The sequence below is a fragment of the Alligator mississippiensis genome, chromosome 15 (genome assembly GCF_030867095.1).
Source record: "Alligator mississippiensis isolate rAllMis1 chromosome 15, rAllMis1, whole genome shotgun sequence".
Classification (NCBI taxonomy): Eukaryota; Metazoa; Chordata; order Crocodylia; family Alligatoridae; genus Alligator; species Alligator mississippiensis.
Window position 1 is genome coordinate 10,664,653 of NC_081838.1, and position 15,865 is coordinate 10,680,517.

The window sequence follows — 15,865 nt, forward strand, 5'->3', positions numbered from 1 at the left end:
TTACACCTTGTTGGCTGCTATTACAGCACCCTTCTGCCAGGGGCAAGGGAAGCAGGTAATAGCATGCTTGCCTTCAGCAAATGCTACCCTGGGATAAGCTTTGGACACACAACAGGTACAGCAGTGTGGCTTATACTGGATCCAAACTGCAGTAGTGTCTGACAGTATTTCATGCATCTGTTCTTTTTTTCAGCAGTGCAAAAGCTGGTTGCAGACATCTGAGCATATCATGCATCTCAGCCTTAAGTCCCTTAGGTGCTTTGGAAAATCTCTCCTGGCTTCTTAGGGGAGGAAGATTTGGGCTATCATTACCAGCCATTTCTGACTGAACATCTTACAAGACCGAGGTTGGAGTTTTCCTCCCAGATGCGGCCAGCTCCCCCCAGCCCCACCTTTATTTTAGTGATGTTCATCATGCCATTCTCAGGGTTCAAGCTTGCTTTAGTGTAGTCCAAGACCTCCTTCTTCTGTGGGAAGTCAAGCACAGTGATTGTGGCCTCGATTGGGCCGTGGTGGCCATGAGCTTCCACAATGACCGTCTCTTCTGTCTCCACGTGCAAGACGTTGGGGGCAATCAGCATGTACCTGTAAAGGGAGAGATGATGTCACGATGGAGAATCAAACACATGTCACTCCCTTGGTATCTGGTTTAGCTGTAACCTGAGCTCTGCCACGTTGAATTACTATCCTAGTTAATTTTGGGACCTAAGCAGGATGGGCCTGGTCACCTTCCAAGAAGAGGTCAGATTTTAATAGGAAGTGGTTTGGATGACACCTTTCCCCTGTAATTTAGTACAGTGGTGTTGGTACAATGCTCCTGGGGGTATTCTCCCCTTGCAGCCAGTCACTACCGGGTGCTGTGCAGCAGGAAACAGGCCAGAGGCTCAGAGGGGCATGCTTGCAGTCAGAGCTGGGGGGCCTGTGATCAAGAAAGTGGGGCAAGGTGGATCAGCAGGGGGCATCTTTCAAATCAGTGCTGACCCTTAGGCAGCAGTGTGGGTGACAGATCAAGGGGCAAGAAGACAGATAGGCAAATGGCCTGAATCCAGTATTTCTTGGCTTATATTTTAACCAGGTCTCATGATCTGGGGGAGCTTGGCTCGAGGGGTTTGCATGCTTGGTGTTGACAAGCCAGTGTCGCATTTCAGACTCGTGCTTTCAAGCAGTGGCTAGAAGGAGGGTCGGGGGTTTCAACGCATCTGCCCCTTTGAAACCCAGGCCCTTCTGAAGCAGGTCATGGCACGTACAGACTCACTAGCGTCAGTGCTGGCACTAAGGAAATGCCAGCTCAAATCCCCGCTGACTGCTACCTCCGACAAAACAGTTACTTACAGAGGCTGGCCGTGAGAAACAGCTGACAAGCAGAAAGCCAACGCAGCCGCCAGGCTCACAGCAGATCCTCCCATTGTGCCAGAGGAAACCACTTCTCCCAGGATTATTTGTGCTTGATGTGGAGTCCCCCAGGCAGGAGAATAGTTAATATATAATTGCAGGAGATCCAAGAATCATAGAGGGAAGAGAGAGGCAGAGGAGGCTACTTCAGATGCACGATCCTAGAGAAGTTCTTGCTGGGAAAGGTGCAGCCGTTGGTGGGGTGATACCTAGAGGAGAAGCAGCCGTGACTAAGGTACCTCTACCCCAATCTGGGAGGCACAGTCGTATCATGAGGGGTGGGAAAAGCCCTGTGGCTTATTCCACTGTTGGTGTTTTTGTACCATGCACGCCTTCCCTGCCGGCGAGGAACAGCCCCTGAATGATTTCTGGATATTTGAGGGAGTTGCAGCACAACCCAAACCAAACCACACCCCCTCCATCATCTGCATGTACCGGAGTGCCCTTGCAACACAGTGGGAGGCAGGGAGGTTTTTAGAGAACCGGGGGATTTGGGGGGGGGGTTGGTATGGGGAGAACGTGGGGCAACCACTCTTTTCTCCTGGGATCCCCCTTGCCAAGAGAACCCCTTTGGTGTAGGCAGGTCTTGCTCATCACAGATGCATCAAGGAAGAATTTGGGAGGGGAGGAAACCCTACCTTTTAGTCTGAAGCCTTACGCACAAGATACCGAGATGCCTGGCCTCTCTGTTTCGGGGGGGAGTGGCATCTAGTGGTTGAAGAGGAAAATTAGAATCAAGACAACTGAGTTATGATCCCAGCTAAAGGAGGGGCAGGTGGGATAATGGTTAGAGATGGGAAGGGCAGCCTCTGGACGCCTGGGTTCCCTTCCTGGCTTTTTGTCATCAATTTGCTGTTGAGCATTGGGGCCTAGAAGGCCCCTTCCAGTCTTGCTTCCCACCGCACTGGCTGTCAGAGGGGTCAGGACAGAGAGATGAATGCAGGAAGCTGAGGAGGGAAGGGAGTGACTGCACACCCGCTCTCTGCTTAGTCAGTGGATAATTAAGCCAATTGCATTTGACCTTGTCCTAGGTGTTTTTGCATTTGACCCTATCCTAGGTGTTTGGAACGGAGGGGCAAAGAGTGGTGACAGGATGCCAGAAATCTCTGGGCACCCCGAGAGACAATTTCCCACTAGCCCTAGGTACATAGTGAAGAAATTGTGCAGTGTTGCCAGCTGCAGTGGAGTTTGCCATGGGGTGGGCTGTCCAGAGGTAGCTTCTTCTCGTATTTTTGGTGTCAACAACACAGGTCATTTCCCTGCAATCTCTGGGGGGGTGGGGAACTGCAGTCCCAGCCTTCCAGAAAATCCGAGGGAAGGAGAAGGTGGAGATTGCCAGGCACAGAGCAGCAAAGTGAAAGCTTATCTGTAGGCAAAACGGGGAAGGGAGGAATTAAAGTCAAGGAGCTAGAAGCCAGCACTCCTGAAAGGTGAGCGGGGTTAGTAGTTAGTGCAGTGAAGGTAGGAAGAGGGAGTCCTGGGTTTGATGCCCAACTCTGCTGGGAAGTGGGGTTAGGGACTTGGTCAGGTATCCTAGGTCCTCTTCCGTACTTCTGACCCTTGATGTTGGCTGCTTTCTTTGCTCACACAGCACTTGAGACGTGCTTTGCATCGCCCCTTCACAAAGCCCACAGACCTTTGGAGAAGGCCAGTTACCAAGTGCTCTGCATAGCTGCATCCAGGCTGGCTCCCAGTCCTCTCCTCAGTTCGTCCCACTCTCCCCAGGTAGACATAATTAGCAGACACAGTGAGCATGGTCATGTCCCTCCGCCCCCAGTGACTGATCCTCCTGATTACAATAGCACACTCGGTGTAAGTTTTGGTGGTTTTGGGGGATTTTTTTTATATAATTTGTATCTGAGGCCAAATTAACCAAAACTAGTTCCAAATCCAAGCGTCCAGAACCATAAGTGGCCCTACTACTGGCAAACATCCTCCACCTGGGGCATCAGATGTTTCCAAAACCTTTGGTGGGCATCCTACTTGCAGGCCCAAGCTCAGAGGCTTGGGGTTCGGATGCCCCTGAATTTTGCTTGCATGTAGCCATAAGCCCCTCAGAGCATGCAAGGGAGGAGACTCCTATTTCCTTAAACTGGGCTTAAAGCTGCTGCACCTCGGTGGGTACTGAACAACGCCAGAAGAGCAGTTCTCCTATAAGGTGGTTCAGGAAAACTGCCTTCTTGGACACAGATACATGGTATTTCCCCTGCCAGGATAAGAAGCCGCTACGCTTGGCCTGAGCCTTCAGGGTGTTGGGACAAACGAACTCATGCTGAGCTCTGTGCTGTTGCAGCTAGACTCCTACCAGTACTGGGGCTGCCTTGCAGTGCAGGCACACAGTCAGGAGCGTGAGTTGAAGAGCTTTGTGGGTACCAATTTGCAACCTGGCAAACTGGCATGCAAGTCACACTGCAGCATGCAAATCATACAGCATGGAATTAAATATATTAGTATGCAAATGAACCAGCGTGCAGATGACCTGGGGGATAAATAAACCATTCAGAGAAGCCACCAGGTTCTTCCTTATTGACTCTCAACTCAATTACTGGAATAACTAATAACTTTGACTTGTCTGTTAAAAACAGGTTAACCAAGCTGAAGCATGAGTTGTGTTGTACATACACAACACATCTAGACCAGAGATGTTTCTGGTAGATTTAGACAACCCCAAGATGTTGGACTTAATAGAGGGGAAACCCAGTGAAATATTCCAGCCTGTGTTATACAGCAGGCCCCACCTGAGGTTCTACTGGTCCTTTATGGCCTTAACATCCATGACTCCTGCACCAGACCCTTTGGCTGATATTAACTGGTACTCCATTGAAATCTATAGGCCTTATGCCATTATCTGAGGCTATATTATGTGAGGAGCTGGCCTGTTTTATACATAGGCATATTGCAGGGCTTGGTTCTTAATGCACTCACTCACTCCTGTTAAAGCAGGGGTAACTTCCTGCAATCAATAAGAACTCAGCTGATAAGACTCCGACCCTTCGGGCTAAATCCTATCATGCCTGTAGGTAGCCATATGGATGCAGGTTCTGGTGCTTAAGTGCTGTTTGATTTTCTATTCTATTTAGTGATTTTGGGGCTGGGGCACATGACTTGTGAGGAGAGACTGAGGGAACTGGGTTTATTTAGACTGCAGAAGAGAAGACTGAGGGGGGATTTGTAGAGCTGGACTGTTCTCAGTGGTGACAGATGACAGAACAAGGAGCAATGGTCTCAAGCTGCAGCAAGGGAGATTCAGATTGGATATTAGGAAAAACTTTCTCATTAGAAGGGTGGTGAAGCACTGGAACAGGTTACCTGGAGAGGTGGTGGACTTTCCATCCTTGGGGGTATGTAAGGCCCTGCTTGACAAAGCCTTGGCTGGAATGATGTAGTTGGGGCTGGTCCTGCTTTGAGCAGGGAGTTGGACTAGACGTGACTGCCTGAGACCCCTTCTAACCCTAATGTCTATGATTCTCCCTGTAGCAAATGGGAATAGCTGTCCTGGAAAGGGAAAGGGCCTTCAGTTCTAGCCTAGGCCTCTGCCCTTATGGGGCAGAAACTTGCCCAACAAATCAACCTAGCTCTACTGATGTCAACCCCAACCAAGAGGAGGCCCCCCTACGCCAGTTGCTACATATACATGAAGAACCAGAATTCTGCCAAAGAACTGCTAGCCCAGAGCCACATGGCAGAAAGGTGACTTGCCCAAGGATACAATGCAGCTCAGTGGCAGAGCCTACAATAGCATGCTGTCACAGTGTGCTTCCCAGTGCAGGGCCCTCACCTACTGCACCTGCTTGGATTGGCTTTCACCATTGCCTTCCTGTCAAGGCCTCCTCTCCTGTTAGCAGACTTACTGCACGTTAACCAAGCTGGACTGAGAGCTTAGTCATAAGTAAATATGTTGTAATTAGATGTTTTTGGGTACTGTCCAGACTAAATTCCCATGCAAAAACCACTGCTAGGAAGACAAATATGTTACAGGAAGCCAGCTGATAACCTGCTCCCTGCTCCCCCCAATTAACCCTCTGCTGGCTGGTAGCTGGCACTGCTCTGTAAAGCCTCTCAATTGAATTTACTCACAGAAATCCAAACCAACTGGTCAGCTCAGGATGCCTTGCTTCAGTGCCTCTCCAGCCCTGCCTTTCTATAAGTCTATCCACCTTGAAGGGGTTTTGCATCAACATATCAAACTTCTATTGGCAATAAAAAGCACAGCTTTTTGCTGCATAGCAAATGTTAATTAATGGCCATATCCATATAAGTCTATTGTGTTCATCACCCTAGTGTCTGAACACTTATATGATTGAAGAGTCCAGCAGGGGTTAAAGCCATGGGTCTGACACGTACTTGAAGGGCGCCGAGTCCTTGAGCACTTAAAAACGTCTAAAACAGCATGTGGCGACATGCTTCTCCGGCACTTGGGCTATGGAGCGGGAATCCCTGCACGCCTCTTGGCTCCAGTCTCCAGAGGTTTCTGAGCGCAGCCCAGTGCAAAGGAGAGTGCTTACTGGAATTCACCCCTGTCTGGCAGTCCACTTACTTGTGGGGAGAGGAGCAGAGCACTGCGGGATGCTGGAGGACCACTGGCCTATAGAGACAAAGATGTTTTTCAAGTTTGAGAGGTATTATTGAAATGCTCCCTCAGCCTTGCATGTCTGTGCTCTTACTGCTCAGAGCACTTTCAGCAGCACATCTCCCCATAGCCTAACTGCTTGGTACTTTCCCTTCTGATTATCACGGGAAGGTTAGAAAGGGGCTGAAACTGGGACTGAGAACAGTGAAGCCTGCATCCATTTTGATTTCCTGTAGAAAGAGGAGCTGTAACTACAGAACAACTGCTGAGATATAGTAAGGGTGGCCAGCATCTGGAAAGGGCTGCCAGGGGAGGTGGTGCTCTCCCCTGCCTGGGGGGTCTTTAAGAGAAGACTGGACAAACACCTGGCTGGGGTCATATAACCCTAGCTCTCTTTCCAGCCCAGGGCAGGGGGTCAGACTCGATCTGCTGAGGTCTCTTCCGACCCTAATATCTATGAAAAACCTTCTGCGCTTCACTGCCCAGTCTCCTTTGCAGACATCAATCCCCTGTTTGAAGAACGCAGCTCTGCTGGCAGGTGCTGGCTGTGGAGAGCAAGGCTTGTGACAACCTGGGCCCAGTCCCCTGAAGGTGCTGATGGTTAAAAGCACCCCTTTGAATTTGACCCGAAGACCAGAGAGGACTGGAGTCACTGGTGGACAGTGGAGGGACACAACCAGGCTAACTCTTCTGACACAGAGAACGAGACGGAGACCTGACGAGGTCTGCATTTGCCTTCCCAGGTACAGAGAGCAGCAGGGATGGAGCTGAGAGGACCTGGCCAGGGGCAGCTCTGGAGCCCGGTCCACCCTTACCTGGAAGAGACGCAGCGTCTGACGCAGCTGGAGATGGAAAACAGTGGCAATAACAGCTGCAGCTGCCAGGGTAAGGACATCTTTAAAATGCTGTTGACGGCACTGAGACAGCAGCTGTTTAGCCAGCCTCGGGGGCTCTTGGGCACCGCTCCCTTCTCGCCTGCCATGCCTTGATGCCTAGCTCCGTGGTTCTCAACCTTTTTTTGGACCAGGACCTGTGTGTAAATGCGATGAGCACTCCCAGCCCAGCACCCCTCACTCCTGACCCGCTGCCCCTGGTGTGTGTTGCGGGGCCGGGGGGTGGGGGACATCCCCCCCCAAGGAAACCCAGGCACTGGGGGCTCACGCATTTATTCCCCCCATGCACCCGTGGGTAAGGGCTGTGTGGGGTGTGCACGTGTGTGTGCATGCAGGCTGGGGCTGTGCGTGGTGGGAGACTCCATGTCCGGGGAGGGGGGGCTCACACCCCTCTGGGCAAGGCGCGGGATGCCCCGCCTCCCCGCGGGATGGAACGGGTTAACGCGGCGCTTGCCGCCACCATCGAGTCTCAGTCCTCCAGGGCCGCCAGAGCGTTCGCGCGGCGACCACAGAGTGCCGGGAGGACCATAGAGTCCGGGTCCGCCGGGGATGGCCGGCGCTCAGGGGGCAGCAGCCGGCGGCGGCGGCGGCGGCGGCCCGGGGCGCTTCGAGGACGTGGCGCTGCGCTTCACGCGGGCCGAGTGGCGGCTCCTGGGGGACGGGGACAAGGCGCTTTACCGGGACCAGATGCTGCGGATCTACGAGGCCCTTGTCTGCCTGGGTAAAGGCCTGCCGCGCGCGCGGGGCCCGAGGCGGGAACACGGACCAGGCCGCAGCCCACAGTGCCCAGCCCCAGCCCCAGCCTGCCCCACTGTTGTAGGCCGCCACCACCGCTGGCCCCAGCCCCAGCCCCGTGCCTAATCGCCTTCTCCTCCTCCTCCTCCAAGTGCTTAGAAATGGATTCCCTGCGGACCTGCTCCGTGAGGTTTCCAGGCATTGAGACGAGGCTGACTGGACCCTCCTTCCCTTTCTTAAAGATGGGCACTATATTTGCCCTTTTCCAGTTGCCGTGGTACCCATGAGCTTTCAAAGATAATGACCGGTGGCTCTGCAGTCACATCAGCCAACACCCTCTCATCCTTTTTTGGGGAAAATTATTGACCAGTACCACACATTCTGGGCTTTTGCAGGCTGTTCTTCCTCTTCCTCTTCTCTATAATCTCTACATCTAGTGGACTGTGTTAGATGCTGCGGTAGTTACTGACCAACCAATTTAGATCTACTGCTGTAATGATCTTTCTATTGAATGAAAAGGCTGATACGGGTAGACTTAAAAACACATGTTAAAGATGTAAGTATTAACACATGTTAAGTAAGCATTAAGGTGCTTGAAACAAGTAGATTAGAAATAGCTCACTCAAGTGATTTCATGGAGTGAGGTTAAGAGGAAGAGAATTTAAAGAACGATATTTGCTTGAATCTAACATGACCCTGAATTAAAAGTTATCCCCCCCACAATATGAGTGTCTGTATGGGAAATTTATAAAATTTGTTGTAATCTAGGTATAGAATCCAAGTTGGAGCGTTGTCTTGAATTTGTTTCCCTCCCTCCCCTCCCAACTGCTACAGCAGGGAAAGTGGTGGTTTGGTGGGTGTCAAGCAGCCACTTTGCCCTCTGCCCCTCTTGACTTCCTCCTGCAGCTTTCATACCACCTGCACCCCCAACTGTCTTGTTTCTGCCTCTTTCCCCTGACCCCACACACACACACACACGTATGTGAATCTGAGATGAGGAGCTCTTCTTCCCACACACACACACACACACGTATGTGAATCTGAGATGAGGAGCTCTTCTTCCCGCGCGCCCCCCCCACACACACACGTATGTGAATCTGAGATGAAGAGCTCTTCTTCCCCCTCCCCCCCACACACATGTATGTGAATCTGAGATGAGGAGCTCTTCTTCCCACACACACACACACACACACACACACACACACATATATGAATCTGAGATGAGGAGCTCTTCTTCCCACACACACACACATATATGAATCTGAGATGAGGAGCTCTTCTTCCCACACACACACACACATATATGAATCTGAGATGAGGAGCTCTTCTTCCCACACACACACACACATATATGAATCTGAGATGAGGAGCTCTTCTTCCTGCGCGCCCCCCCCCCCACACACGTATGTGAATCTGAGATGAAGAGCTCTTCTTCCCCCCCCCCACACACACGTATGTGAATCTGAGATGAGGAGCTCTTCTTCCCACACACACATACACACACGTATGTGAATCTGAGATGAGGAGCTCTTCTTCCCGCGCGCCCCCCCCACACACACACGTATGTGAATCTGAGATGAAGAGCTCTTCTTCCCCCTCCCCCCCACACACATGTATGTGAATCTGAGATGAGGAGCTCTTCTTCCCACACACACACACACACGTATATGAATCTGAGATGAGGAGCTCTTCTTCCCGCGCGCCCCCCCCCACACACACACGTATGTGAATCTGAGATGAAGAGCTCTTCTTCCCCCTCCCCCCCACACACATGTATGTGAATCTGAGATGAGGAGCTCTTCTTCCCACACACACACACACACATATATGAATCTGAGATGAGGAGCTCTTCTTCCCACACACACACACACACACATATATGAATCTGAGATGAGGAGCTTTTCTTCCCACACACACACACACATATATGAATCTGAGATGAGGAGCTCTTCTTCCCACACACACACACACATATATGAATCTGAGATGAGGAGCTCTTCTTCCCGCGCGCCCCCCCCCCACACACGTATGTGAATCTGAGATGAGGAGCTCTTCTTCCCCCCCCCCACACACACGTATGTGAATCTGAGATGAGGAGCTCTTCTTCCCACACACACACACACACACACACACACACACACACACACACACACACACGTATGTGAATCTGAGATGAACTCTTCCCATGCTGGCTGGAAGCGAGGGAGTGGCGAAGAACACGTCTCATTTTAGATTTGAGTAAATACAGTAACGTTCATAGGGATATTGTAGGTGAAAGGTCTGTAGGACGAGGGTAAAAGTGAGACACGGCACACAGACAGGGAACAAAGAGGGAACTGAAAGGATTTAAGATGGTTGTATCTAGCCTTGCTGCAAAGAGTAGAAAATAAAAGGTCTGCTTTTAATGTTAGCACTAAGGCCTCTTCTTAGTGACAGTTGGCTAATAAAAGGGTGGTCCTATCTTTAACTTGTGTTTTTCTTGCGGTGAAATCTTGTTCCATCGGAGGAACCTACCTATAGATGTTGGATACACTGGCTTTCAGGACTTGGTCTCTGGAACTTGAGTAAAGTAGGCTGCCTTAACAGGCTGTCAGCATGTTAGTTCTACGGTTATGGAATTGCTAAGGAAATTTGGGTTGTCAGGACTTGTAATTTTTTCTGTCTTAAGGTCTTAACCTTTTTTTTGTTATTTGCAATCTTTCCAGGTTATTAACTGTTCCCCTTATTTTTAGCCTTCTGATTTCCTTCTCCATAATATGACTGATTTGATTATTTTTTCAGGATTTGAAAAAGATCTTATTGGTTGTAACAGAAATAATAAAAGAGTTTTGCATGGCTTCATACAACTGACAAATTAAGAGCTTTAATAAAGTCTTCATATAATCATTCTTTTGGACTACTGAATTTTGCCAGGAGTCTCAGAACAATCCTGCTTCCTCAGACCATATCTGGAGCTCAGTGTATAGCTGCAACTACAGTTACTGTAATGTCATCATTTTCTGTGCACTGTTATATAGGCGATTACACACACATGGTTTCCCTCCCTCATAAAGCTTCATTGTCACCCAGTTGTCACTAACACTTTCCACTTCCAAAAGTCATCAGTGCAAATCTTCACCAAAAATAAGCCCATTTCGAGTTGTATCCATCCATAAGCGTGTCTGCCTCTTTTCTGTCTTAGCTTGCCATCTTGAAAATATATGGAAGTGTGGGTTTCTTTGTTTTTGGTTTTTCACTTTCTTCTTCCTCATACATCACAGATCACTGTACCTCTATCCTTCTTGCATGGGGCTGCTTGGAACTTTATATACTAGTGGCTTTATACCAGCTAGTGGCTGATGCTTTATATTTCATGCAGCCATTTTCTCACTTACCTGGCTGGCAAGGGCCACCATCTATTAAAGGATTCTGTAACATTTCCCCAAACAGGATATCAAGGTCCCACGCCAGACTTAATCGGCCGCATCCAGCGAGGGGAAATGGAGCTCTGGGTTTGTGATGAGAGCCCTGGAGAAAACTCATGGTCTGAGGGCCACTTGCCAGGTGAGTTGTGGCAGTCCCTCCTGCCCTCCCTCCCCTCTCCCACTTATCCAGAGTGACAGAGAGCTGGAACTCTGCACACCTGCCCTGAGCTTTTGTTCCAGGTACTGACCTCAAATGGTTTATCCTCATCTGTGTTATCCAGCCAAGTATATGCCCCCTTCCTGCAATTCAGTGATATGGGCACAGGTGATTGTTCTCCTATTAGAACAGTCATCTAAGGGCCCTGCACCGGTTCAGGCTGAGAGAGTCCAGTGGAGGGCAGTGACAACGGGGCTGGGGGACATGATTTATGAGAAGAGGCTGAGGGAACTGGGTGTATTTAGTTTGGAGAAGAGAAGACTGAGAGGGGAATTAATAGCAGCCTTCAACTCCCTGCAGGGTGGTTCGAAAGAGGATGGAGCTGGACTGTTCTCAGGGGGCAGATGACAGAACAAGGAGCAATGGGCTCAAGTTGCAGCAAGAGGAGTTTAGGTTAAATATGAGGAAGAACTTCCTTCCTAGGAGGGTAGGAAAGCACTGGCACAGGTTACCCAGAGAGGTGAAGGGATCTCCATCCTTCAAGGTTTTTAAGACCCGGCTAGACAAAGCCTTGTGTAGGATGAGACAGTTGGAGACGGTCCTGCTTTGAGCAGGACGTTAGACTAGATGACCTTCTGAGGTCCCTTCCAACTGTAATTTTTCTATGATTCAATTATTAGGGATGTTGGGATATGAAATCCAAATTCATTTGATCAACATTGTCTCCTATTGTCCTCCTTTTTGGAGACTGAGCCCCATGCACCTTGGCTGGAAGTCGAGGGGTGGTGGGTGGAGCTCCACCCGCAGAGAAGTTATTCAGGGCTAGGGCCAAAGGCTTGCTTGATGTCTCTATTAAGCACAAATCTGGTACCCTTGGGATACCATGAGTTGAGGTATCAACTCTTATGCTGCTGAGTTAAGATGGACATTTCAGGCTAAGTGGCCATGCCCCTCTAATGCCTTCTGGCAGGGCATGATGGGACCTGTATTGCCCTGTGGCAGTTGTCATGGTGGGCACAAGCTCTGGGAGCCACCGGGGATTGACTACAGATAGTCTTTGGTTCTCTTAACCACTGCTGCTGGTTCCTCTTGCTTATTTGGAACTGGATACCCCTCCATAACAGACCAGGGAATAAAGGCAGTGTTTAATCAGTATCTCGGGCTGCGTTACATGGCTTCCTGGTGTGGGTGGTGTTTATTAACTACCATGCTCTGAGAGCTCTAAACTCAAGATTTGCACCAGAACCTCCCTCTTCTTGCTGCATTTCTTGGGGCCCTGAGTGTCACAAACCCTGCGCCCTGAGACTTAGAGTTCATGTGTAGGTTACTCTCAAAGCCTTTGCTGGTTTAGATTCTTCTGATATGGAGGATACCTGGGACTTGTTGGCAGAAGAAAGCTCCATGGGCTTATTCCCCAGACCAGGTCCTTCCCTACAAGCAGGCATGAAGCAGAGCTCTGCTCCTCCCAGAAGGGAGCCGGAGAGCAGATTTCAGGCCTGGCTCATCAGTTGCAGATCTCTTCCTAGGATGTTTCTCTCTCATCCTAGAACATTTCCTTGAGCAGTGTTATATATTAGTTTGGCTTTCTTTTCTAGGCTCAGAAGCCTTTAGGGCTTGCTTGTAGCGCCGCAGTGGTCTGTCAGAGAGGGGGTTTTCGGTATGCTCCCAGACCCATGTCTGGTCTCACACGCCAGACCCAGAAGCTTGCTATTGGGAAGCTTCAGACTCGTCTGCAGATTCTGTTCTCAGGTTTGCCAGAGACCTGGAGCTCAAGAGTGAACACTGGGTCAAAGCCCCAGGCTCCCTTACAAGTGGACTCATGAGTCTCAAGCATGGCAGGGAATTTAGGTGGGTTGAGGAGTGCTCAGCAACATGTACACAAGAATGTAAGAATTGCTGTTGACTGGATCAGACCATAGGCCCATCTTGCCCAGTGTCCTGTGTCACGCAGTGAGAGAGTGGATGCTGAAAGGGAGAATGAACTGGGGATGACCAGGGTTTTTCCCCTGTTCCTCTCTCACTTGCAGCCTCCAGCATTTAAGGTCTAGGAAGGGCTGATTCAGAAGCTGGATCCCTCCCAGGCTCAATAGCTACAGATGACCTTTTCTTTCAAGTAAGGGATTTCCTTCCACAGTCCCAGTCACTGCTGTTATAGAGACCAGCAGTTAGAGGTGCCTCTGGTCTCACACTTGGCTGTAGAGTGCATGGAGCCATTCAGAGCATTTGCTAGTGCATGCATCCCACACGTGTCTCCTCCCAAGAGCTCTGAGGTGATGTACTTCACCATGCTCAGACAGGGCTTGGATTTGGGACAGAGTTCCCTGAAAACTACATGATTTGGAACATTGGATCAGCAATCCCCTTGGGAATTAGGCAACATTAGCATGGCACACGGACCTGCCCTGCCACCCGCCACACTGGGACATGTGGAATTGCACCTCTTGCTCTCACAGGTGCCCAGGTTCCAAGGCCTGGCGCTTGCTTTGAGACCCGTACCAGCACAAGGGAGTGCCAGGGCTTTCTCTTTATCAGGAGACAGGGACTAATTTTTGGGTTCTGTTCTCCACATAGCAGGTGCTGCGATACTGAGCAGAGCTGAGCAGCAGCCCCTAGAGGAAGAGCCTGCAAACCTGGAGCTGGTTCCAGGCAGAAACCAGCTACCTGAGCAATGGGGACAGAGAACAGCGGAGCCTCAAAAGAGCCCTGTCTGCAGAGAAGGAGTTGAGGGACAGAAAGACCCAAGGATCCCTGAGGGCAGTACTCACAGTGGACAGGAACTGTATATATGTGGAGAGTGTGGAGAAAGCCTCTGGGACCTGCAGGAGGTCAGAGCGCATGGGGAGGCTCATGAGAGGGAGCTGGCCCACCGCTGCACCATGTGTGAGGAGAGCTTCCAGTATAAGTGCCACCTCTTGGAACACCAGAGGATGCACTTGGGTGAGCAGCCCCACCCCTGCCACGAGTGCGGGAAGCGCTTCTCGCGCCTGTTCCAGCTCCAGGTGCACCTGCGCATCCACTCAGGGGACCGTCCCCACCTCTGCCCAGACTGCGGGAAGAGCTTCACCCGCCGGGATGGCCTGCGCGTGCACCGGCGTATCCACAGTGGGGAGAAGCCACACCGCTGCACACAATGCGGGAAGAGCTTTGACTGTCCATCCCGCCTGCGTGTCCATGGGCTTGTGCACACAGGGGAAAAACCATACCACTGCCCTGAGTGTGAGAAGAGCTTCACCAACCAGTCCCGCCTGCGTGACCACCAGCGCCTGCACGCAGGGGATATGCTGCACCATTGTGCTGACTGTGGGAAGGGCTTCGCCTACCTGTCCCGCCTGCGTGACCACCAGCGTGTGCACACGGGGGAGAAGCCCTTCTGCTGCACGCAGTGCGGGAAGCGCTTCACGCAGAGCTCCGCCATTGCCAAGCACCAGCTCATCCACACTGGGGAGAGGCCACACCGCTGTGCCCAGTGCGGCAAGCGCTTCCGGCAGAGCTCCGCACTCACCAAGCACCAGCTCATCCACAGTGGGGAGAAGCCATACCCCTGCATGCAGTGTGGGAAGCGCTTTGCTGAGAGCTCCGCACTCACCACGCACCAGCATGTGCACACCGGGGAGAGGCCACACCACTGCAACCACTGTGGGAAGCGCTTTGCCTCCACTTCGGCTCTCAACAAACACCGGCGAACCCATGGGCCAGACCTTTGCCGCTGACACAGGCTGGTGTCTGCAGTTCTTACCTCTCTTTTCACCCCACCACCTATGCCCTGAACCCCAGTTCAGTGGGGAGACAGTCCAGCACCTGGCCTGAAATGCCCCCATCACCCTGTTCACCAGCTGCTGGGTTTGCACATAGGAGAACTGAATGAATTTCTGTCCTTCTGGCTATGGCCTGGTGCTGTAGGGTTTATGGTGTGGTTTATTCACCTTGTACTGGCAGAAGAAGCATCTTGCGTGGGCACCACTGCATTGAAGTGCAGGGGAACTTTCCCACCCAAGCAACTTGATCACGGGGAAGGAGCAGGGGTGGGAAGGGGAGGAACTGGGAAAGTTGCATTCAGGCCAAGGCAAAGGAAACAGGATACAGTTCCAGTATTTATTGTATACTTAGTATACTTTAAACTTCCCATCCACCGCTACATCAGCTGCATGGGGGAAGGTGCCCTCCTAGCACACAGCAATATTGCATAACTTCCCAGTTTGTCTAAGGAGGATGCTTACCGGCAGCTGCTGAAGTCAGACATTCCTTAATCAGCAGGTCTTGGTATCTTGCATTAAAAAGTTTTCAAAGAGCTGGCTCAGAAGCTCTCTAGGCCATTAATTTTCAACAGACTGTGGAACACCAGAGAAGGTCTGGATGAATGGAAGAATGATGTTATGCCTGGCTAAATAAAGATCTGTTAGCCCAGTACTGGTCACGGGGAAATTAATGGAATGACTGATACAGGACTCAGTTAATAATGAACAAAAGGAGGGTCACGTAAATATTGTAAATCATCGCAGGTCAGGGACAGGTAATGGTGATGCTGCGGAGCTGATAGAGTGCCTGAGGTATTCAAGCTAGGTGTGGGAGTTCAGTACAGCCAGAGACCAAGGCATGCATCTGAGAGTGACTGGAGGCCAGGCTCCCATAGGAAAGGTGAGAAGCTCTGTCTTTAGCTGCTGTAGGAGGAGCTTTTGTGGGGACTCAGTACCTGGAGGGCCTTTCTGTAGAACCA

At 50.9% G+C, this 15,865-nt stretch overlaps 2 protein-coding genes across 5 annotated transcripts; one reads left to right on the forward strand and one right to left on the reverse strand.

The window, feature by feature from the left end:
• On the reverse strand, positions 1–1,586 carry LOC132245867 (complement C3-like). The gene is made up of 3 exons (XM_059719058.1): positions 1,333–1,586; positions 339–585; positions 1–33 (listed from the first exon to the last, which is right to left on the reverse strand). The coding sequence occupies exons 1-3, from the start codon at positions 1,404–1,406 to the stop codon at positions 1–3; spliced, it is 354 nt and encodes a 117-aa protein (XP_059575041.1). The 5' UTR covers positions 1,407–1,586.
• LOC102559300 (zinc finger protein 664) lies at positions 1,505–15,555 on the forward strand. Of its 4 annotated transcripts, none has more exons than XM_019487028.2 (4): positions 1,505–1,627; positions 6,706–6,847; positions 11,020–11,133; positions 13,723–15,555. In XM_019487028.2, the coding sequence occupies exons 1-4, from the start codon at positions 1,544–1,546 to the stop codon at positions 14,859–14,861; spliced, it is 1,479 nt and encodes a 492-aa protein (XP_019342573.1). In that variant the 5' UTR covers positions 1,505–1,543; the 3' UTR covers positions 14,862–15,555. The 4 variants fall into 4 exon arrangements, with proteins under 4 accessions (XP_019342573.1, XP_019342574.1, XP_019342576.1 ...); XM_019487029.2 differs by having other exon boundaries at positions 13,726–15,555; XM_019487031.2 differs by lacking the exon at positions 1,505–1,627 and adding an exon at positions 5,798–6,011.
• Positions 15,556–15,865: the final 310 nt, after the last annotated feature.

What these genes read in the sequence shown, in the direction of transcription:
- LOC132245867 (XM_059719058.1), bottom strand. Translation starts at nt 1,406, where the DNA reads ATGGGAGGATCTGCTGTGAGCCTGGCGGCTGCGTTGGCTTTCTGCTTG. An exon ending in GTTTCTCACGGCCAGCCTCT is followed by an intron (nt 586 to 1,332) that starts GTAAGTAACTGT and finishes CTCCCTTTACAG; the next exon opens with GTACATGCTGATTGCCCCCA. An exon ending in AAAACTCCAACCTCGGTCTT is followed by an intron (nt 34 to 338) that starts GTAAGATGTTCA and finishes TGCCCCTGGCAG; the next exon opens with AAGGGTGCTGTAATAGCAGC.
- LOC102559300 (XM_019487028.2), top strand. Translation starts at nt 1,544, where the DNA reads ATGCACGATCCTAGAGAAGTTCTTGCTGGGAAAGGTGCAGCCGTTGGT. An exon ending in TAACAGCTGCAGCTGCCAGG is followed by an intron (nt 6,848 to 11,019) that starts GTAAGGACATCT and finishes TTCCCCAAACAG; the next exon opens with GATATCAAGGTCCCACGCCA. An exon ending in GTCTGAGGGCCACTTGCCAG is followed by an intron (nt 11,134 to 13,722) that starts GTGAGTTGTGGC and finishes TTCTCCACATAG; the next exon opens with CAGGTGCTGCGATACTGAGC.